This window comes from Mesoplodon mirus, assembly GCF_964341445.2.
Source record: "Mesoplodon mirus genome assembly, chromosome: 2".
Lineage (NCBI taxonomy): Eukaryota > Metazoa > Chordata > Mammalia > Artiodactyla > Ziphiidae > Mesoplodon > Mesoplodon mirus.
This window is the reverse complement of record NC_138977.1, coordinates 171,425,025-171,449,407: the sequence shown is the minus strand read 5'-3', so window position 1 is coordinate 171,449,407 and position 24,383 is coordinate 171,425,025. Positions and strand designations below refer to the sequence as shown.

The window sequence follows — 24,383 nt, the reverse complement described above, 5'->3', positions numbered from 1 at the left end:
AAAATTTGAAATTGAGTAGGAATAATCTGTCAAAGCTTCTCGGAGTGGTTTATTTTCATGTTGCATGCGGCTTCATGTGACTGCCTTTTCCTTTTCAGGAAATGCTTGATATAATGAAAGCGATATATGATATGATGGGTAAATGCACATATCCTGTCCTCAAAGAAGATGCTCCCAGACAACACGTTGAAACATTTTTCCAGGTAGGAATGCAATAGAAGTCAGGGAGGAAGTGAAATTAAGAGCAAATTTCCTCATGTTTGCAAAGCATCATGATGATTCAAAAGAATGTAAAGGAAAATAATTTTTACTGAAAGAGACAAAACTATAGAATATTTACCATCATACTAATTTAGTAATTTTGGTTTTGAATTTATCATATTGATAACTCCACTTATTGAACACTCACCATATCCTGGATAGAACACCAAGCAATTGCCATGTCTCATATGTTTTGGGGTGTTTGTTTTCATTCATTTCTCACAAGCCCCTATGAGGTTATTTATAAATCCTCATTAGCCCCATCTCACAGATGAGAAAACCAAGGCTCTGAAAGTTTCAGCAAGTTGCCTGAAGTCTGTCGTAGCTGGAGGGCAGGATTTTACTAGAACAGAGTGACTCTACCTCTATACCACATTCTATTGAAAAGGCAACAGCCTAAAATCAGTCAGCCACGATTCTTATCACTAAGAAGCTACTAGTTTGTGCTCTGAAGCAGTTCCTCCCCATAAAATAAGCAGCTGGGCTTTCTTTTCATCAGCTTCAGATTGTTCAGTTCAGTGTGAGGGTTATCAAGGGGTAAGTCTGAGCAAATTTTTTCGTTCTTTTCTTCTTGAACAGAAAATGGACAAAAATAAAGATGGAGTCGTTACCATAGATGAATTCATCGAAAGTTGCCAAAAAGTAAGTAACGATAGTAAAGGAACTATCCCTTTTGCTTCCTTAACAGCTGAACTTAGTCCTGCCAGCCAGCCGCCATGAACTGAGCAAAGTATAAAGATCATATGCCTAAGATCACCACTTCTACATAGCTGAGATGAATAAGCCTACCACTCTGAAAACAATCACCAATTTGCACATTCAGTTCATCAGCATTTATTGTCTATCCCCAGGCAGGCTACGAGGGAAGCCCTGGAGAGATGAAGGTTGCACATGTGTGTTTTTGCTCTTCAGATCCTTTAGAATATTCATCACTGAGGATAAAACATATGTGAGACTTGAATTGTTCTTTCCCAGAACTAGCATATAACATGTATCTCTTCTACCATATCCTCCGTAGATTTAGAATTCCAGTACAGCCAAGAGTGTATCACTGGCCAAACTTATATCCGATTTCTAAGAGAAACATCATTGCTTCAATGTATGTGGACAAGAGATGTCTTTGGCCGAACCAGCAATGGTCTTCAGTCACAAAATTAAACAGTAGAAAATTCTCCCTGAGGAAAAGTCCATGTGGTTCTCCACCATCTGGTGGCAGACCAGTATTAGCATACCTAGAGTTATTTGACTTGACATGTGTGTAGAACCACGAGTAAGAATTTTTAAAATAATTATGGAGACAAAGAAGTTTGCTGGTACTTTAGTTTTTCTCATTATTTTCAAGTTGATATACTTTCCCTTTCCTGATGCCTGCCTTTTTCTCAACTCACATTTCAATGTGACGGTCTTTGAACGAACTTAGTGATATCAACCTACTTAATGGTAGTATTGTTACTTGGCATCTGGTAGTGGAAGTCATCATTAGTTCTGCTACCATTTTCCACTGCTATAAACAGTCACAATCTCCAAGTGCCTCTATCCTGCCCTAAGTGTGTCCCCCTAAGTTTCTAAGGAACATGCTAAACTGCAGACACTGGGCAATGGTTTCTCACAAACAGTCCTTTCTCTGGCATTGAGAGACCATTCACTTTTAAAGGTTCCCAAAGGCCACACAGATTTAGCCCTAACAGACTCAGAAAGAGAGGAGTAATTACTGCAAACCTGTCTCCTAAACCCCAACCTCCAATCTTCATGAAGTTGGCTCTTAGCTCGCACACAAACCCTGTATCCTTCCATGTGTACAAGTCTCTGTGATTTGGCGGGTGATTACCTAAAATGCCACAGTTTGCCTTGCTCGCTTTGATTATGCTCTGCACCTCTCCAGTTTCCATGCTGGCATTCTATTAATAATTTGAGAAATAGCCCCTCTTAACACCAAGTCAGAGTTAATAAGTGTTTAAAGCCTAGTAGACTCAACAAAACATAAAACGGCCTCTCCATACTTATCTGTGTGGAAAATGGGTAGAAGAGTATTTACATTTGCAGACCCCTAGTATCTGAACATCTGGCATAGGCGTTGGTGGAGGGTGGCAGTACTTAGAGGCAAAACAGTGCACTTTCCTTTGCAGATATGGTGAACTTAATTCCACGTTTTCTCCCTTACAGGATGAAAACATCATGCGCTCTATGCAGCTCTTTGAAAATGTGATCTAACTTGTCGAATACGTCCTCAATCAGACAAATGTGAACGATTCTATCACACAAAGTTGGAGCTACCACTTTTAGCATAGATTGCTCAGCTTTACACTGAGGCACATTATGCAAACAAGCTTTGTTTAAATATAAAGCAATCCCCAAAAGATTTGAGTTTTCCATTTATAAATCTGCATCCTTTTCATAATGCCACTGAGTTCATGGGATGTTCTAAGTCAGTTCATACCCTGTGAATATTCAAAAGTAATAGGATCTGGCATATAGTTTCATTGATTCTTTAGCCATGGGATTATTGAGGCTTTCATAGTATCGGTGATTTTAAAATATCTGTGTTTTTTGCTATTCATTTGTATGTATTCAGCCCCAGGATTTTAAATGGTTTTCTGAATACTGGCATCTGCACTTAATTTCCAGATATTAGTTTTCATGTTTGTATGCTGTAATTCCATTTATACTTTAAGTAAACAAAACAAGATTACTACAATTGGAAACAAACAAACACATAGTCCCAGTTTCTCTGGATTTGATTCCTTCTGTTAAAGAGATTCATTTACCTGGCATTTTTTTATAACATGAAACAAGACAGTTTATCACCAGATGTCAGCTTATGCCTAATAAAGCTTATTTAATAAGCATTTCTTAATTTTTCATAATACATATTACAGCCAAGGCCTACATGATGTATGTAATTTTGGATTTGTTCAATCCTACAGGTTGACTATTATGTCACTAAGTGGAAGTCCAAGAAGGTGTGAAACAAAGTGAGGATGTCCACAGGCTTAGCAAAGGGTCAGGACATCTGTCATCCAGTACATGGCAATGCTTAGCAACAAGTAATCCTTAACTGCATTCAAGGCCTATTCCATCCTCTTTCCCGACTCCCTCATGGCACCTTTACATTACATGCCATTTAGGGACAAAGAAACCTTTGCTACCCTAATGCCTACCAGGAACAAACAGCAAGCAGAATTCACTTTGAAAGCACCAGTCATTCCATTATATCGAGAACTATAATATCAAAATTTAATAGAAAAGGAATATAAGTGCTAAGCAACTCATCTGGATCGTATTATGATTTAGCTCATCATAAAACTCCAATAATTCAGATTTTTAATGATCTTAAGCCAAAATTGTAAAGTTGCCACAATATTACTAAAAATACACACACCTTCCCTGTTTTGCAGAAATATCACAAAGACCAAGAGGCTACAGTAGGAGGAAATTTGCAACTGTCTTTGCAACAATAAATCAGGTATCTATTCTGGTGTAGAGATAGGATGTTGAAAGCTGCCCTGCTATCACCAGTGTAGAAATTAAGAGTAGTACAATACATGTACACTGAACTTGGCCATCACGTGTTTGTGTAAATTCAATGTGCACATTTTGTATTTCAAAAAGAAAAAAATAAAAGCAAATAAAATGTTTATAACTCTACTGTCTATGTTACAGGTCTTTATTTCAATAAATTTTATAATTACTAGATTAAAAACGTTACATTTTTCTGATGGCATTTTTCTAAACTGTAGAGATCTCGGTCTTTGGGTGGAGCTAAGTGCAAGGAAAGAGGAGTCAGGGCAAGGCCAGTGGGCAGGCAGGCCTGTGAGCAGATGCGACCTGAGGATGTGACTAGAGTAGACACCTGAGGAGAGAGTGTGCCAGACGGGGGACCAGGAATGATAGGAGCTCTGAGGGAGGAGGAGCATTTCTGCTGTTAACACTCTTCAGAAATTCCTTGTATTTTAAGTTACATCTGTGAGATGATTGGATCTGAAGTGAGAATTACAAAGAGATCACTCTTGGTACCTGAGAGTGGAGCAAAGAAAGGATGTTCTCCAAGGCTTCTGGGACAGAATGTTGCTGCCCCTAATCTCCAGCCCTTCAGAAGTCTGTCAGCCTTGGATTTGGTATGGCCAGTCGGGTCCCTAACGCTCTTCCTGCCCAGATGTTTCTCTCCCTCTACTCCTTTCTCTGTAGAATGATCCAGAATCAGCTTCTATTACATTAACATTCAGAGCTACACCTGTAAATTATGTTTTAAAAGCTTTTTCAACTGAATCAATTGTTAAACATAAGCAAGAACAACAAAATCACTGAATACATGTAAGACTTTTAAGATTTTAATTTCTGAGTATCTTCATGTACTTCATTTACTTAAATACAATTAATACCTAAAGTTTAGGTAATTTTAATGATTTGTAATAAACAACCATACTTATAAGAGAACTTACACATTAAAATTTTTTTTCTTAAACTAGAATACTCGAAATTATTTCCAAGCATTCTACATTATAAAATACATATTTACAAACAATAATTAACAGTGAATTCACAAATGTTTGTCCACTATTTGAAATTTTCATAGACTTGATAAATATAAAACCCAGGAAATGGCAAAATGTCTAAAAATAAGTGCACAGCTACACACGAACTGTATAAATGTTATATATAAAAAGCACTAGAAAATATATACAAACACATCCACTGTAAACCAAATAACTGTTGCTCACACAAACCATAAAAAAATATGAAAAAGTAAACCCCACAAGATTGTACTATTATAGAACTTTCTTTTAATAGTTTTCCATCATTAACCATTCTTTTTTTAATGAATAACTTGTACTATGATTCAGTGGAATTGTGTATTCTCATCTAAAGCCAGCAATAACGAAGGGTGGTTGTGATTTACCAAAGAATAAAATGAAGTGAATCTGAAAAGGTTCCATGCATACCCATGGTCAGCATTTAACACCTGTCACTAGGGCTACTTTCTTCAGCAGTATATGGAGCAATAGGTTGGAATTTTAGATTTGATGATGGTAAGGCTTCCCTGTCAACAGAAAAAAAATTAGCCTCATTAGTATCATGCAGGGTTCCCCTAAGAGATACTACATTTGCAGGAGCATGCCTAAAAAAGTATTCAAAACTCCAAACATACAAAATGGGATAGGAGCAGAATGATGGAAAAAGAACTTTTTTTCTGAGTTAAATAAAATATACGTTGTCTCTTTTTGTGGTTTAAAAATATTTAACTGGAAAAGTAGTTAGGAACCAGTACTTGAATCCAGCTTCTGCCAGTCTCTTCACTGTCAAATCTGGGGCTAATTACTTCTCTGCACCTCAGTTTCTAGCTCTTTACGGGGGGATAACAACAAAAATCCACCTCTGAGGGATGTAGCGAAGATTAAATGAGTTTAATGTCTAAAATATACTCAATAGAGGAGCACCTCTCATGTAATAAGTTCTTACTTGCTCGATAAAGATCAGGATGTATATATAATGTATGTATCTTTTTCAAGACTAATGTGTATATCGTTTAAAAAGAAAATTAAATCAGGCTGAGAATGAACCAATTTCAGTTTAAGGCAGATAGCAAACTGACTAGTTCTAAGAATATGACACTGGCTGTCTGTAACTGATATTTTAGTTTCTCTAGAAGTTGAGTCTTTTCATCATTGTGATACACGTGAGCACTAAGAAATGAGAAACTATAATATTGAGAAGAATCTCTCATAAAGACTCATCTCCAGGGCTTCCCTGGTGGCACAGTGGTTGGGAGTCCGCCTGCCGATGCAGGGGACACGGGTTTGTGCCCCGGTCTGGGAGGATCCCACATGCCGCGGACCGGCTGGCCCCATGGCTGCTGAGCCTGTGCGTCCGGAGCCTGTGCTCCGCAATGGGAGAGGCCACAACAGTGAGAGGCCCGCATACCGCAAAAAAAAAAAAAAAAAAAAAAAAATTCATCTCCAATATTTAAAGAAAGAGAAAGATGTGAACATTTAAGTTTTTAGAAAGGAAAGAACATCATTAATTTCATGATGGATTATAAAGTACCTAAAGCAAGCACAATAATAATTAAGCCAAGGGGAAGTCTTTGATATGTGATTGAAACTTCCTGTTGCAATTACATTAATTATTACTAAAATATTATGTAGGACATTAGAAGGGGGAACAAGAAGAGCAAAAGTATGAGGGAATAAACAATACTTAATAGTCCTTATAACTTCAAAATCTTTTAAAATTCTGTATTAGCATGATTAAAAACTAATGAGCTCGAGTGGCAATAAGAGAACTTCCTTGCCAGCTATCACTGGGACCCTTGGATTGGTCACCTACATCCTCAGTATTCCCCCTCCAAATCCTAGTGTGCTATTTCTAACCTGTATTTACTCAAAAACTATCCCCTCCTCCACACCCCCCCCCAAGAAATCTAACCTGCTGGACCCAGCCCTTTCTAATCGCCCATGTCCCATACCAGCACAGGATGTGTGAAAACCATCTGGGGAGAGTTTCAGATTGAAAAGCCTTGCCATGTTATTTAGCATGTGTTTATTTGCATTTCACAGAGAGGAGAGGGCAAATTATTTTGCATTCCAATTCTCAGAACACATTTGTAAGCAAGAAGAATCTCCTTTCTGCTGGGAAGGGACACTGGATTGACTGTGGGATGATTCTGTGCATCTCAACAAGGTGTCAGAAGGCTAACCCTCCGCCTAGACCCACACACAACAAAGAAATTCATTATCTAGTAGCCCAGGGACTGACTTCCTCCTCATAAACTTTATTCTAGGCATTCATCATGAAAAGAATATAATCAGTTTTAAAAGTCACTGAAATTGGTCAAATTAAGTAATTTAGGCAATGCTTAAACTCAAACATCTGTCGTTTTAAGATTGTATCGATCATGCAAATTTTCTTTATAATCAAATACCTAGAGTGTAACTAAGTTCTACAATGTTAAGATAATCACATGCCACTCTATCATTAAGGTCTGATTAAATGTAATCTCCAAAACATGGTGGGATTACTGCATTATGGAAATATTTCCAAGACTAGATTATTTGAACCCTCTTTCAAGTGATGAAAATTCAATTAACCCAGTTATTTCACAACACACAGACAGTAATGAAATCCCCCACGGCTCTGCACCTTCTTGCATGTTAGACTAGTCGGCTGAATCATTCCTCTGTGTGCACGTGAGCATGTCCGAGAGAGCACACATGCCTTCCAGAGAGAACAACGCAGCCAGCTGGGAACCTCATTTCAATCTTCGATTATGGGCAGATTGTAAATTTTTCAGACAGAGAAGATGGCAAATGAAAGGAAAAATAACACTTTTTCTTCAATGAGTTAAGTTAATCCTTTTGTTTTCTGAACTTCCCAAGGGTCAAAGCAAAAACATCCAAAATACAAAATACAACCAAAATTTAAAAAAAAAACGTACAGCTGTACAGAGTGCAGTACGGTAAGCACGGTGCAGTGCACAGGCCCTACATTAACCTGGGTCTGAATCCTCATGCTATAAACTGTGTGACCTACTGTATAGCACAGGGAACTATACTCAATATTTTGTAATAACCTATAAGGGAAAAGCATCTGGAAAAGAATATGTACACACACACACACACATATATATGTATAACTGAATCACTGTGCTGTACACCTGAAACTAACACAACATTGTAAATCAACTACACTTCAATTAAGAAGAACAAAACAAAACTGTGTGACCTCGGCAAGACAGAAACTCTGAGCTCTAAAATGAGAATAATAATATCAACACCATGTGGTTACTTGAGCCTGAAGTGAGATAATATATGTTATGCAGTCAATTTCATAGTACAATTGAAATTTTTAATATGTATGATTTATGGGGAATAATGTTCACTTACACTTCCACCATGCTGCTCCAGCTTCTGTAATGCAGTGGTGATTGGTTCTTTGAATTTCTTGTCCCTTAGTCTCCTGGAAAGCTTTTCAAATAAGATTAAGGGAATGAAATGATTTGAAAAAGTAACACTATTCACTGTAAACATAAGTAAAACTTCACTAATAGGCTAACTAGAAATAATACCACTGAGTCTTTACTGTATAGTAAGTACATAAACCCCACTTAATTTGTTTTAGATTTCAAGGCTTCTTTTAGGAAACATCTAATTAAAATTTACATATAATAGACACCACTGTATTTGTTTAAAAAAATTGATTTCTATTATTTGAAACAATACCAACCCTACAAAATCTACTACAGTACTAGCATACTGTAAGTTTTCCAGAGTAAGTTTTCTAAGAAATTGTATACATTCCCATTCTGTAATTTGCAAGAGCATCTGCAGGACCACTATGGCAAGCTAAGCTTCTAAAACACACGTGTTTCCTACAGTTAAAAAAGGAAGAGACAACAAAGAACAGAGCATTTACATGAATAACTCAGTAACAGTGGCAGGCAAAAGAATCGGACTAAAAACCACAAGACCACCTATCATCCCCAGTTATGTCCTGAAGGGGCCTCCTTGGACAGGTGGAGCTCTGGCTAAAAAGGGAGAGAGCACAGGTGAGCGAGAACAAGAGCAAAGAGGGAAACAGCGCAATTCAGGCTCTCAAGCACAACTCATAACTGTGTTCTCCCACCAAGCGTCTGCAACACTCACCCAAAGACCTAAACATTTCAGCTACAGCAGGACTTGCTCACGGCTCCACCTTCTGGGGATGAAAATGGAGCCCAGGCAAGAATTCCTCATTGATCAAACACATAAAGCCCCTGTCCTAGAGTATGTTTCTGGTTCTTCCTCTTCCCAGATCTGTGAGTAACCCCAGCATACTTCCCACCACTGAGCACTGAGTAACAGGTCCTTTCAGCAGGTCATCAAAGGTTAGGGAGGGTCAGAAGAGACTCCCAGAAAGATAAAAAATGTGAGAAAAGCAACTCTAAAAGAGAGGAGAGGCAGGGCTTATCAACATCCTGGGGATGAACAGAAAAGGCACCTCTTACAGATCTTAAGTTTGCTTTCTTCGAGACCATGTTCTCAGGCAGGGGAGTGCAGGACGAACAATGAACCACCACCATCAGAACCACCACAGATGCCCACTTACAAAGTACAGATTCTCGGTCCCACCCCATAAATCGCTTTATCAGAATCGCAGGACAAAGGCCCAAGTTCTGCACTTTTAGCAAGATTCCCAGGTGATTTCTTTCTTTCTTCCTTCAAGTTTGAGGATCACTGTCCTAGGGTCAGTGGACAGTCTCTCAGAGTTGAAGCTCAGAAAGGATATGACTTATTACACATATGAAGAAAATCAGTTGTATATAGGTTCAGTAACTGGTTTGGAAATTCTTCTTCTAGAAGATGAGTCCTTTCTTCAAATAAACATCTAATGTGGAAGTTTATGAGACATGAAAGTGGAGCCTTTCTGGCTGAAGGGGGTGGTGGATGAGGGGAGGTGAGGGAAGGAGGGAGCATCTAGCACCTCAGTGGTGCTCACGGTATGTAGCTAACAGACCAGGGACAAACCTCCACATGTCCTACTTCCAAGGATCTCTCCTCTGTGGAATCCCACTGGGGTGTGAAGGTCAGTGTGGTAGCTAGGTCTCCCCAAAGCGTTGCCACCCCAGGAAGGGAAGAGGTCCTTTCAGTCAGTCCTTGTCTTAGGAAAAGCAGAGCTGTGGGGAGGAATGTGACTGACCAAAGATTAATGCTACTTTCCCTTAAAAAAAAAAAAAAGAAAATAGTTTAACTGTTGATCCGGTCTTCTCCCTCTGCCACACTGGGCAGGAATGGGAGGCTGTTTAGGAGGCTCAACTTCCAGTTGGGGGAAGGATCCTTTTCTCTCCATGTCGCTTCCTCTTCACCTCATCCTAATTCTCTCAGAGGATGTCCTTGCTACTTATGTCCCCCCCAAACAAAAACCAACCTCCACAAGGACAGGGGGCATCTCTGGTTTCGTTCAGCATTATATTCCCTGTGCCTCACATGATACCTGACAGAAAATGGGAGGGCAGAGAGCAGCAGATTTATGTTGACCTGCTGAATGTTTGAAGGAAGCGATCAATCTACAATGAGTCATTCTACATATTACTGTGAAATTCCTGTAGTTAGTCAGCCACAGCCCAACCTGCTGACCTGAGGGTGATAAGCAAGTATCTGCCAGGATTCTCCTCCTTCTGTCCTGAGACTCCCCGTGTGTTAACGTTTGAGAGTCTGGTCTCACTCTGTCTTCTCCCCACCAGACCCATGGTGAGACTTTATCTCCTACCATTTCTAACCACAGCCCCCCCTACTTTCACCACCACCACCCCTTCTGTCCATAGGCTTAGCCAGGTGGTTCCTGGGGTGTATTAGTCTATCTTCAGAATAAGAAGTTAAAAATACACTTCTAGATCTCTCAGGTGGATGGGTCCAAGAAAAAAGTGGAACTATGATCAACATAGATGTCTCTGCTCTGAACTACAGAAGGATGCACGCAGAGAAATCCTAGCTACAGCTTATCCCAGCCAGGACTTTAATCTTTCTTTCAGTGTGTGCAGTAAAGGATTAACTCTTCATAAAGAAAGGTTTGGTCCTTGCCCCTGGCTCCTGGATGGAAACCTTGAAGCTCTTGGAAGGTCCTTCCAGATAAGAGTGTCTTTGTTTACCTGGGGCCTTGGGCCACACCAGATAGTCAATGCTAACAAAAGTGATTTAAGTGGGGGCCCCGGGCCACAAGGTATCAGCTCAACTTCTAGAGGCTGGAGACCAAGGTCAACCAGGCAGGTGGGCGGTGATGCCATGTGACAAACTTCTAATGAGAACCCTGGACACCCAGGCTCAGGTGAGCTTCCCATGCTGGCAATACTCCATGCATCATGCCAGACGTCACTGCTGGAAAATGCAAGCACTGGCCACACAGCTCCACTGAAGCTCCACTGAAGCTCCACACCTGGTCTCTCTCAGCCCTGCTCCATGCACCTCCTCCCTTGGCCGACTTCAATCTGTATCCTTTCACTGTAATAAACTCCAACACTGAATAACAGCTTCTCTGAGTTCCATGAGTCCTTTCAGCAAATTATTCAACCTAAGGGTGGTCTTGGGGGCCACTTGAACTGCAGAGTACCCCAATATAAGTTTGTGATATGGTTAAACTACTCCTAACAGGAAAATGTCTCATCCTGAATGCTAGAGACTCACTAAAAAACTTACAATGTGAAACAAAGAAAAAGAAAAAAAGATGAAAAACATCACTTTGGCAATATCCAATTCCATAAGAATACGTATAAGCTCTGCTTATAATTCATAGCTAATCCACGTAGGCATGAAGTCCTCACACTGTTCATTAATTTTTGTCCAACTTCTGCTTACTTTGATTACAACTGTAAATTTGATCATGTAGCTGCTTTCCAAGTCCACTAGTAAAAATATTTTATGAACAACTAGGTCTGACATCTACATTTTTTGGATAGGATGATAAGGTTTTCTTAATGTTTTGAATCATTTTAATGATTAATTTGAAGCCATTACATCAGGAAGAGATACATATACACAATCCCTCTCTAATCTTTTCAGTACTTACACTTGTAAGCAGATGTTTCAGATGGTCATTTAGAGAAGGGCCAACAACGACACTTAACTGTACCAGAGCATTCAATCCTCTTTCAAACACTTCATCATCCAAGTGGACCTGGGGAGGGTTGGGTGGTTAGGGGTGCACAGGCAGGGACAGAAAGAGGGGAGAAGGAAGGATGGGTAAGGAGAAAGGGCAAGCAGGTAGAGAAAAAGAGATTGAACATTTCAGTCCTAGAAGATAATCAATCAAACCCAGAATTTAAAACATAACCTTTAGTACAGGACATCTAGAAGCAAAAACCAAATTTGGCTTGACTGAAACATTAATTAAAATATGTTGTAGCCTACAGAAAGACTGATTTGAGGTTCATTATTTTCTCTAATTACTCAAGATGTCCCTTTTTACCTTTAGTACATCCTCCCAAGGTGTCTTCCAGGAAGTAATCATCTGGCCCTGAATAACATTGGCCTAATTCTGCACACACATCAAAATCACAGGTAAAGAACAAATTTGCATATAATTTGAAAGAAAAAAAGACATAAAATATTCTAAATGTACCACAGAAAGTCTAAAGGAATAAAGGACATACCAGAGCTGCCTTCAGCACAGGAATCAGTCTAGGAAGCAAAGGCACAGCTTTTTCAAGAGCACCTGTGACCAAAAGTAATTCTCTAAAACCCTCCTTTGACACAAAGGTGTACGGATGTTTAGTCTCTCTCAGACCCTGCCAAAACAAAGACAAAAACATGATTTACTACCCATTTAGTGATGCTAATACCAAAAAAATTAAGCCTTACTTGTGTAAGTAAAAATCAAGTTTTATTATTATTGTTTTCCTATTTGTGAAATATAATTTCAGTAATTACAATTTCAATTAAACTAAGATATCATGGAACACAGGACATACATGAGGCAGGAGGGATCTCTAACCAAGAAAAGAAGGAAAGGAAAAGAAAAAGAATAAGAAAAAAATAAAAGGAACAGGAAAAATCAAAGGAGAAGCAAGGAAAAGTAAAAGAAATAAAGAAAAAGAAAACAAAGGAAAAAAGAAAACAGAGATAAAAGAGGAAGGAGGACAGGAGGGAGAGGAAAGAAATAAAAAGAAATAAAGAGAAGGATAAAAAACTCACTAGGATACTAAAAACATGTTGTATATACTCCGAAACACTGCCTGAAATCAGAGCAAATTAGTCTAAAATGTATGTTAATAAACTCCACTTTATGAATGCAAAATTACTGGACCCCTTATCTTAAAGGTGATTTTGCAACTTGTTTAATGACTTTCTAAAATATTATATTTCCTTCATATTTAAATACTAAGACAAATCTTATACTATGTTTAAAATGCATTGTAAGATATCAAATGCTATTTCTAACATCAGAATGTCAAACAAAAATATGAAAAAAAAAAACAGTGTAAATCATTTCTTACTATGCCTTTCACCCCAAATGCATTAGGAACAATTAGACAGTAGTCTTTTGATTTAACTGATTATTTTGAGTCAGGATAAAATAGGTACCTTTTCTGAAAAGGTAAAACAAAGAAAGAAACCTAGAGGGGTGGGATAGGGAGGGTGGGAGGAATACACAAGAGAGAGGAGATATGGGGATATATGTTTATGTATAGCTGATTCGCTTTGTTACACAACAGAAACTAACACACCATTGTAAAGCAATTATACTCCAATAAAGATGTTAAAAAAAAAAAAAAGAAAGAAAGCAATGGCAACATTCCCTCAGTTTGACTAATTATTATCTGGAATAACTACAACCAGCTGCAGGGTCATGCCTAAAAATACTAATTTTCAAACAATTTGTCCTTGAGACCAAACTATGTGCTTCCAAACAGTGATGAAACACTTCTTCACCGAGATGCTGTCATGCTTTTGAAAACTATGATGCCAAGCACACCAGCACCATTTTGGAACACAGGTTCTATGGTCTTAGGAGCACCCCTATCCTTTTCATTTTAGAGATGAGGAATCTCAGGTCAAGAGGTGAAATGGATTTAAATAGTGGTGGTTCTGTCACTATTTCCCCATTAATAAATGAGTGGAGTTTACCCAGTACAGAAATAAAAGCATTGGTGTTTGGAAAATGGGTATTTAAAAGACTGACTTTATGAGGTCTAAACTAAACTCAGAGTCCCTTTGGGGATTCCCCAAGTTAAAGCACTCCCCATTCCTTGTGATTAGCTAGAGTATGTTTTCAAAGGTATCACTATAGTTTTGATTCGTCTAAAAAACTGTTTGCTACCATATATAAAACTTTAAAAAAGAACTAATGAAATATTAGAACATCTTTAGTTTTCAATACCAAGTTTAAGAGACTGATTAAAATTTAATTTCAAAATAGGCTACCCATAAAAATACACCGCTTATTACATCAAAATACCTTCTGCAAGCCGAGGTACAAATTAAGAAAAGCTGAGACCTAAGGAAATTCGGCAGTCTTCAGTAGTAACTGTTATGTCCATTTAAAAGAGTAAGTATACTTGGAAAACTAAAGGAGGAACTAGAAATTCTAAGGATTCACTATAATTAAGAAATCTCAATCAGCACAATTATCTACTTTTCTGTTTTGCCGCCACCTGGCCCTCCCCACTAGTTTTACAGGAAAAGCAAATGTTTCTTTAAATGAAGAAAAGGGCTTCCCTGGTGGCGCAGTGGTTGAGAGTCCGCCTGCCAATGCAGGAGACACGGGTTCGTGCCCCAGTCCGGGAAGATCCCACATGCCGCAGAGCGGCTGGGCCTGTAAGCCATGGCCGCTGAGCCTGCGCGTCCAGAGCCTGTGCTCCGCAACGGGAGAGGCCACAACAGTGAGAGGCCCGCGTACCACAAAAAAAAAAAAAAAAAAAAAAAAATTAAGAAAAAAAGCTTGAGATTTTTCTGTGTCATATTTTATTCAGATTACTTATTATGTATGACTTATCCTAGAGGCACTGCCTATTCAGATTAATACCATCGAAGCTCTTGCTGTCGTTCTTAACATCAACAACAACAAAAATGATCCTTAACTCTTAAAGAAGACAAGTATCTCAAAGGTTAAGTACAACTGGTTAATTCACTTCTCAACTTCTGACTCTAACTCTATACATTTATAAATAATGAAATTCACAGGAGATATCACTGACTCTCTTCAAGCTAATACTATGCCAACTGTTTTCCTGACACAAATGTTAAATAATATAAAGGAATCTATCAGGAGTTTTTCTAAAATCCTCTACAAAAACCATCTCCATGATATTCTACTTAAAATGTAGCAGTAGGCAAAAGCCCAGAGAATTCTCCCAAAGAACATTAGGTAGGTCATATCAGTTCCCTAAGAAACATATCATATTAAAGGTGCCTGCTTCTATAAAGAAAGACCAACCAGTAATTGTTATCTGATGCAATATAAGTTCAAATCAGTGATATTCTCCTGATTTGACTAATTGAATTTGATTCCAAGAACTTTTTTTAAAATTAAATATAAATATTTTATCCACTTATCTACAAATACCTGTGCAGATTTCATGTTTCATGTTTAATTCCATGTTTATAAAGCTGTTTAAACAGTTTAATAAACATATACCAATCATAATTAGTTCCTAAGGGAATGTGGTGCTTTAATACAGTTGTTTGGCTTTTATTTCAAAAGCATTTACTGATGAGTTACAAAATAACATTTAACACAATTTAAAAAATTTGTTTTCCATAAACATTTAGGAAAGATAGAGTATTTACCTCAGCTAAAGTAATAAGAAGAGGATCAAATGGAAGCTTTTCAGGAGGACACTCCCACTGTAACCTGTGTTTTACTGAACCATGGACCAATCTAAAATATAAAAGGCAGTGCATGTAACAAGGACAACATATATTAAGCAGTGATTATCTAACATATACATATTCTTTCTAGAACATAATCATATTAGAATTATTCTGTAACATGTAGGAATACTATGACATTAAATGATGTTACAAAGGCATCTTATAAAGCAATAATTATATATTTATAATCCTACAAATTTCTACTCTTTTAGCAAAATTGTTTGGTGGCAAAACTAAACAACTCCACATTTGTTTAGCCTACAATTTTGGAGTTCCAGCATGTTGCTATTTGTGTCTTAATGCAAATGTTACATTTGATATGTTTCAGTTATAATTATAGCCAAATAATATAGACAAAACTATAGCAAACCTACCACAAAACATGCAAACAAAATGTGATAATTAGAAACATTATTTTTCAGATGGAAATCATTTAACCCTAACATGAATAATCTAAAGGCAAGCCAGGTTTTATCCCTGTTAAAGAGAAGAAAACTGAGGCCAGGAAGGTGCAATGGCCCATGCAGGGTAACAAAGAGGTAGCCCCTTGAATTAAAGTCACTGCTGCTGCTGCTTTTTTTCTTTTTAACAGCCTTTATTGAGACATAACCAACCCGCAATAAAATGGACATTGTTATACAGTATAGAATTTGTTAAGTTTTGATGTATGAATACACCCATGGAACCATCATCACACCCATGATCATGAACTTATTCAACACATTCAACTGTTACTTCACATTCTTTTTGTAATGTTCTCAACTTGACACCTTCTTTTCATAATAGCAAGAAGCCTCAGCAACACTGTTTTTACATTTTTAGCAATAATAAATTCTCAGAGTGGGGAGGGTGTATAAGACCCTTAAAATAGAGTTTCAATTCAGAATGCAAATACAAAATAATAACAACAATAAATTAGAGAATGCTTCCTGAGCTTATTTTTCACTCCTAGCCCTCCAAATCTGAAAATACCACTAAGAACTACATTTCTTTAACTTTAGAACAACAAAAACAATGTTCTGATTATTCTTTCCACAATGAAAACAAAATTTTCTATCATCTATAACAGGCTAAAACTGGTTATACTTAGAAGAAATTAATGTTTCTCAGTAGTGAAATCTTAAAATGATATCACTCTATTAGTATCCTGCATTGTTTGCTTTAAAATAGTTTTGATCTCTATCCAAGAAGTCTACAAGAACTGCATCAAAAGTAAACAAAAACAGCTATATTACTCATTAAGAAATATAATTTCAATAAATAAAATTGTAAATCTTTGATTTTTGAAGTATAATTAAAAAAATAATGAAACAATTTCATTAAATTGCCAACTTCCAGTTCATGAACAAAAAAGGATTATTTATTTGAAATTTGTCCAAGCCTATGAATGCTTAAATTGTTTTAGAAACTGGTTCATTCAATTTCTTAAATTATTTGGTGGTTTACTGTAGATCTATCAGTAATTCTATTTTGGAATTAAAATGATTTTCTTCAACAATGTCCCAGGATCTATACCACTCCAACAGCCAAAGTATGAATAAGTCACCATTATTTCAATCTCCCTAGTAAATAAAACTTTCAAAACTTTAAACTGAAAACTGTATTGATTTTACTCAATTATTTCAAATAATATGGTCAATTATAACTTGTACTGATTTTACCTGCAAGGAACACCTCCCTTAGAGTAAATAGCTGCAAATGCAGAAGGGGCTCGTGACTGTTCACCAAACTGAAATAAAAAATGACAAGAATACAATAAATATTACTATCACCTCCACTTTGTGATACCTAATCAACTTCAATCCTGTTGCAGTCAGAGGCAGATGGACACCCTGACTTTCAAGCCACCATGCTCATATCAAGTACAACATCATTCTACTCAGAAAAATGGCTAAGAAAAATGATCAGTCCTCTCAATACTGAAACCACAACCACAAATGCATTTTGTATATTTCCTTTTACCCTTAACTTGTTTCAGAAGGCTTCAAGGTAGCTGAAACCATATATAAAATAAATATACTATAGATCAATATTTTTAAATATAAATACTATAAACAAAGACAATAAAGATAATAACATCTTTCCACCCCTTCCTCATTGTGACTTTTCAAAGTGAGGACTAAATGGAGAAAAGGTGTACAGGGAAAGTATAATGTGTTTTCAACCTCCCACACATTTCCTACTTCTCCTCCACTCAAATATGGACGGTCTTGGATGGTCAGAGAACCTGTAATTTCTCCAATCTGGTTTTGTGCTTCAATAAAAATCAAAGGCTTAGGATGAACAGGAGTGACAGAGTTGAAGACAGAGCAAGACTCTCACAAACACATGCCCGGATGTGTCTGCTTAGATATATAACTTCACAACTTTCAGTTTTTCTATATAATTATTTTATGACTAAATTAATTCTATATGCATTCTCAAAGACAATTTAAAAGATGATCAATCACAACAGTTAAACAATCGCAGCATACATAATTTCAATATAAGTGATCAGAGGCTTAAGAATTTAGGCACAGAAAGTAAGTATTTTACCACATGGTACTTTGAACATAATCAAATGAAACATAGCCGTCTAAATTACAAAATATAAACTTACTAATCTATTTTAAAGATAGAACTAGCTAAAAAAACTTTTTAAAGTCACATTCAGTAATTTTAAAATGTACGTAAAAGTCTAAGTTTAGAACGAACCTTTTTTCCTCTGGAAAAACACATGTTTTAAGTAAAAATACATAAATGACATTTCATTAAAATATAATATTATAATAAAATATTAATTTACAAAGCTCGATCTATGTTCCGTGTGACAATTCACAGCAATACTAACGTTTCATTTATCTAATTATAATTCCTGCTAAGAAAAATATAAGACTTAAAAACTGTGTATAGATCAGTGAATTATCAAAAAGTGAATATACCTGTGTACCAACACTCAGGTGGAAAACCCGAATGTTACCGGTGCTTCTTTCCAACCCCTTCCCACCTTTTCTCCCAAAGGTAACCACTATCCCGAATTCCAACTGATTTGCTTTGGATCAGGAGTTTTTACATATCTTAGACATGGTCTTTTCTAATATACCCTATTCTCAAGTCAAATCGTTAAATTATTTCCCAAAGATTTCCTTAATTTTTAATAAAATTTAGACTAGGGCCACTAAATATTACTAAACTTTTTCTTTAAAGAAAGGAAGAAAATTGAAGTGTCACCATAAACTCCCTCAACGAAATATGAGAAAAGGAAGCAAGAGCACAGAGAGAGCAGGGCATTTTTCACGTGCTTGATTTCCTTGACACAGCAAATTACAGAAAGTGAAGGAACATAGAAGCTTAAACTATTTTCCATTTTCCTTTTATAAAGTCAGAAAATCTCCTTCTGCCCTTGGATAGTTCATTGTATCCTTACTTAAGTATCTGCCATATTTTACCTGCCATCAAAGTCCATGTCTCAGCCCCTCTCATCATCCCCTTTAAAGGCTGAAACCATTATCATCTTACCCTATGTAAGGCTGGACCAGACACCATCTGGTGTTGGAGCACAAATGTGTTCACTTTTTGGATAAACTGATCTAGAAACTTACAATTACACACTTTTATGTACATGAATCTTATGTTTGCTAAATGTGATTAAATTGCTGTGAGAAGGCAAAAGAAAACTAGGGCTGTAGTTAAGAATTCTAGTGGAGCTCATTTATAGATGACAGACAAATGGTCAGAGACTTTATGCAACTACAGAAGCATGTAATTCATCCTATGGCAATTGAATACAAGTTTACTCATTGATCTTAAGAAGTACAATAACCATAGTAAAGTAAAAAAAAAAAGAAAGCTGATATGCAATTTATATTATACTCTACAATACTCAACCATGAATGTGACAGGATATACCAAAGCTGGTTTTTACTTTACACCATCTCACTTCCACACTCACATCATTATCTCCATTCTTCATCATGATTACCATATGCTTTCCTTCACCACTAGCTTAAAACTAACAAACAAAAGAACCTGGGATTGCATTCAGAATGGCTCAATAAAATGTCTACTACTTTGGAAATCTACTGAGTCAGGAATCTCTTTGGTACCTACAGGGTTAATTGTTTTAGGGTTAAGTTTATCACTTGGTCGAGGATGAAGTTTTCTTGCAGATTCTGGAGAACTGGTTGACGAGGAGGATTTTCTTTGTTGAACTGTAGTCCTATGTTTTATTTGTGCACTTGATGATGTCCTTTGATCACAGTTATCTGGAAGAAACAGAATATCAACAAGGAAGAGGTGAAAGCTCATCCTGCATCCGTCAGTATAACAGAATGTGTCATCAACAAAATTTACCTCTTCATTTAAAAGCAACATTCTGTACCTGTCTCTCTGTTTCTTAACTGTACACCTCTATGGCACTCGGATTTCTGCATTGCTTCTTTTACTCCTGCAGTTAAATGAAACTTGATTTCAACTTTTTTGGGGAGAAGGATTCATTAACAATATAAAGACCAAACAGAACAGAGTAGGAAATGCAGTAAAAGAGCCACAAAAAAGGTATGGTATGGAACAAAATACCTGAAAGACCAATAAGAAAATATGAAATTATATCAACTTCAATATCAATAACAGTAAACTAAAAACCATCTGTAAGAAAGTAAGATGTATAAAAATATGCATTTTTCCATTCAAACAGTCAAAATATACGTTTAGAAACTGAATTGTAATCCTCTGGCTATATTCAGAAAATGCAGACCAGATTTCTGGAAAAAGTGGTTGGCCTGTCCCATATTGTCTTCACCTTCTCTGGCCTCCATATTTCCAAAGTTCCAAATGTTAACATCTGCATAACAAGTCCTACTTTTCCAGTGACAAAATGAACTCTCCTACTAAATGTACCATAAGTTCCCTAAACTGAACGTAACCAAAACTGAAGTTATCACACTGAAGTTATGAACCTCTTGTTAATTCAAGGTACAACCAGTTATCTGGTCCCTCAAGCTGAAAAACGTAGGATCATTGTTGTCTCCTTTTCTTCCGTTTCCTACACTCAACCCTACAGATGTGATCAGAGTGGTGTGACAAGGTAGGAGCTTTGGGCTCAGATCTGGGTCTGCATCTCATCTCTACCAATTATATATTTAAGAATTTAAGCAGATTATTTAATTTCTCTGAGCCTTGACTTCTTGACCTATGAAAATGGGGGAAATAATACAAACCCATCAAGGCTGCTATTGAAGGTTAAATAAGATAATATATAAAGTTGCTTATCCAGTGAATGGTGGTTTACTTCTCCCTCTTTCACAATTCCCTCTTTTCTGCTAATGGGAGGGCTCTAGTTCATAGCCCTTGATTTCCTGCCTAATCAAATTATTTCAAGGAATCTTCCACCACAACACTCAGACTCATACACTCAACTGCCTGCTGGTATTTCTAGGTCTAGCTCCAATCCCAAGTGCCATGCAGCCTTTCCTGATCTTCTGTTTCTCAAATGTCCACATCCATAGCACTCTGATTTATGCACTGCTTCCTTCTGATTTCTATTTGATTACTCCATTCCCCCATTTATATGACACTCCAATTATTCTTCCATTAGAGCACTTCCCACTTTAAGTCTTTAATATAATTATTTTTCTAAAAGATCTGTAAGATCTTCTCTTAAGGCAACACAGGTGAAGTCTTCTTCCACTTCCAAATGACAGCTTTTCAAATATTTGAAGACATGGGTCATAACTCCTTAGTTTTCTCTTCTTCAGGATAAATGCTGATGCCTTCTTAAATGCGTACTAACATGAGATTATTTTAATTTACTTGACAAATTAGAAATCTTCACAAGGACAAAGCTCCATGTAATAACATTCAGCCCCCAAATATTTCAAATACCATGTGACCAAAGTACCTTGTAAAGATAAACTAAATGTAAGATTATTTCTGTACACAGAATAATTTTAAATTTCAACATTCTTGATTTAATACACTGATCTAATTTTCTCATCCTACTACCAGCAGATGAGTTACTTCCCAATATTACACTTCACATTCATCCCCAAGGCATTTTCTAGAAATATGGTAATTAGCTCATTAAATTTGTCAGATAATATTCTAAGATAAGCTAAGGCAGGCTTTAATTACATCAACCTAATACTGCACTTCAGTGATTATTCAACAAGTATTTACTGTTGCACCTGGTCTCTGTTTTGAGAACTCCTGATGGGGAACAATACGATCTAAGTTTCTGTTTAATAATAATAAAAAAAATCTGTGTCAAGGAAACTTGAGTTTCCTCAAGTCTATAACTGGGGATAATTACAGTAACTAGCTACTCTCAAAGTAGAGGAAGACTTTAGAAAAGTGGTTGGCACATAGTAAGTACTATATGAGTTCAGCTATTGTCATTTTCTTTGTAATGGTACAAAATGTTTTTAGTATTAGTGTTACTAATAATAGTGGGGGTCAGTGTAATTAAATTATGTTTTCTCCTTTTTGAAAAATTTGGTTTAATACTTGTGCTACCAATTTGAAGACCTGATTTAAGTTCAGTTTTTTTTTTTTTCTGGTTGTAAATTGTAATAGCTGTCATATCTGAAAAAGATGCATCACAAAGATACCTACTTACAAACAGAAAAATAGCATTGTTCACTGCGTCAAATCATGATGCACATTTTTCAACATTACCTTCCAATTCTGCAAAAGTCGTTGTTAGAATGACTCAATTTCTATCTCCTTTTATGTCAAATAGCTGTTTCTGTAAGGCACTAACACGAAAGAGCTACATTATATTTTGAATAAGTTCAAAAGCCACTGAAACTCTTCACTTGAAAAATATGTTAGAAAATTGAGCTTCCAAGGGTTTTAAGTATACAGGACAGTTTTTATGTGTAATACAATTATGTAAGTTTCAGCAACAATATCAAAACATACACACACACAATGATGCAAACATTTCTCTGTCCACTTCCAAAACACCATTAGTTTCTTTCCAAAACAATTAGTTTTTCAGTTACTGTTAAAAGTGTCACCCTTTACTTTACAGACAAATGAAGTGTACTCAATTTTTAAAAATAATATCCACCTCGCAGCATACCACTGACAGCAAACCCAGAGCATAAGTTGTTTGTAAAGGGAAAAAAGCTTAATTCATTTTACACTAAATTCTTTTGAGTGCTTTTTGGTTAAATAACATGTGGAGGGTGATGTAAAGGGTTAATGGTGGGAGGAAGTGAAAAAGAACTATTTTGTGTTCTAAATATTGCAACAGACACCCCTCAATCTTTTACAAAACAATATATAAATCCTAAATAGACACTAAAATCCATAAACCCACTTAACCCCAACACCTAAACTATGTCACAGTATCAGAGAGCAAACAAACCAAGGAGGGCCCCCACTGTGGACCCCTCATTTTTACCTTAGGTTTCCTTAGATGCTGCAGGTCATCTACAAGGGATTATAGGCATCTGGGTCAATGCCAGGGAAGCGTACCCTTTTTTCATTGTTTTGGACAGTTCATATATCCTATTTCCTTTCCCACATGCATTTTCTTCCCGCACTTGGCTTTGAGACCACTGCACTAAACTATCTGGCAAATTCTCAGAGGCAGAGGCCACTTTTTTTTTTTTCCTACTCTCTAATCTGGTGTTTGGAAGTTCCAAAAGTGTAATAGGAGCCCCACAAAAGAAGATGAGCTCCATCTCTAAAACTCCTTCAAATTCCAAAGAACAGCGACACAGCCCAATATTCACCTAACCCAATCCTTTTCACCATAAAGTACTGTAAATCCAAAGAGCCAGTATTAAGGGTCTTAATATCTTCTTTCCATTTTCCTAGCCTCTCTGCCTCCAACACCACACATTTCCAAATACCTAAGACCAGTTCAGAGCCGGGATGTTGTCAAAGTTAGAAAATGAGGAGGACATGGAGAGAAAAAAATGGAAAGAAAGTTGTGTTTTTTTGTTGTTTTTTTAAGAAGGTCGGAGAGAGTGGGGGAAAGGCGGCCAGTTCCAAATAAGGCCGACAAGGCAACTCTCGGTCAAAGCCCGACCAGGAAGAGAGAGCTCTTGGCGCTCAGCATCTCCAGGCTCCTTAGCAACGTGGTCCGGCGGCCATAGCAACAGGCCAGAGAGGAAGTCTCCTGCTCCGAGAGAATGCGGGCGGCACCACGGATTCCCGCACCTGCGCGGCTCACGGCTCCAAAGACCCGTTCCTACCGCGCCTCTCTCCCGCCGCGATCTGCACACCAGCCGCCACCCCACGTGAGGCTTTTGCCCAGCGCCCGCTGAGCCAACAGCTACAGGTCCCGCCACAGGCCGCCGTGGGCCCGGGAAATGAGGTTTCGCAGCATTCCCGGATCTCGCGGCGCCGTGCAGTGACATCAGACGCACGCTGCGTCCGCTAAGCCAATAGCAGGGAGGTCGCCGAGGCTCGCCAGGCGGGAAAGGGTTGCCCTGGCAACGAGGCGCCGGGTGTTGAAAGGGAAGCTCGCGAGCTAGGAGCTCTGTCTCCGGGGACAAAGGGGCTCCTGGTGGAGGGTATTTTAGGAACGATAGAGCCAAGGAGCAGAGGAGAGCACAGGTTCCTTGTACCTGCGCCGCACCCTCTCCGCAGTCCGTGTATTTAACTCGTACGTTTCTCTCGCACTCTTAACTCGATGTTCTCCAAGTATCTTGCCCTAAACCCTCTGAGAGCTGAGGACCACCGTGAACTCCCGCCCCAAACTCTTCTGCGGAAGAGCCATCTGCCTGCCCATCTGTGGAATTTCCTTCCTGTCTGTTGCAGTCAACTACATAATACATCCATATATTTCTT

The 24,383-nt window shown here is 37.6% G+C and overlaps 2 protein-coding genes across 7 annotated transcripts in view; one reads left to right on the top strand and one right to left on the bottom strand.

Moving 5' to 3' along the window:
* The window catches only part of KCNIP4 (potassium voltage-gated channel interacting protein 4), a gene marked incomplete at its 5' end in the record, with an annotated part of 1,187,261 nt that extends 1,184,753 nt beyond the window's left edge, over nucleotides 1-2,508 (top strand). For all 4 annotated transcript variants that reach the window (XM_082611091.1, XM_082611092.1, XM_082611090.1 and 1 more), the window contains 3 exons: nucleotides 99-203; nucleotides 841-903; nucleotides 2,425-2,508. In XM_082611091.1, the coding sequence (XP_082467217.1) occupies nucleotides 99-203; nucleotides 841-903; nucleotides 2,425-2,472 (216 nt within the window). In that variant the 3' untranslated portion in view covers nucleotides 2,473-2,508. The remainder of the gene's footprint in view (nucleotides 1-98; nucleotides 204-840; nucleotides 904-2,424) is intronic.
* PACRGL (parkin coregulated like) lies at nucleotides 243-23,918 on the bottom strand. 3 transcript variants are annotated; one of them, XR_014293214.1, is made up of 11 exons: nucleotides 23,751-23,918; nucleotides 19,960-20,025; nucleotides 19,689-19,843; nucleotides 17,261-17,328; nucleotides 15,516-15,606; nucleotides 12,380-12,514; nucleotides 11,797-11,904; nucleotides 8,142-8,222; nucleotides 5,202-5,299; nucleotides 4,267-4,440; nucleotides 243-823 (listed from the first exon to the last, which is right to left on the bottom strand). XR_014293214.1 is itself a non-coding variant. In XM_082611094.1 (9 exons), the coding sequence occupies exons 2-9, from the start codon at nucleotides 20,009-20,011 to the stop codon at nucleotides 5,243-5,245; spliced, it is 747 nt and encodes a 248-aa protein (XP_082467220.1). In that variant the 5' UTR covers nucleotides 20,012-20,025; nucleotides 23,751-23,918; the 3' UTR covers nucleotides 4,799-5,242. The 3 variants fall into 3 exon arrangements, 2 of the variants coding, with proteins under 2 accessions (XP_082467220.1, XP_082467221.1); XM_082611094.1 differs by lacking the exons at nucleotides 243-823; nucleotides 4,267-4,440 and having other exon boundaries at nucleotides 4,799-5,299; XM_082611095.1 differs by lacking the exons at nucleotides 243-823; nucleotides 4,267-4,440 and having other exon boundaries at nucleotides 4,799-5,299; nucleotides 23,786-23,918.
* Nucleotides 23,919-24,383: the final 465 nt, after the last annotated feature.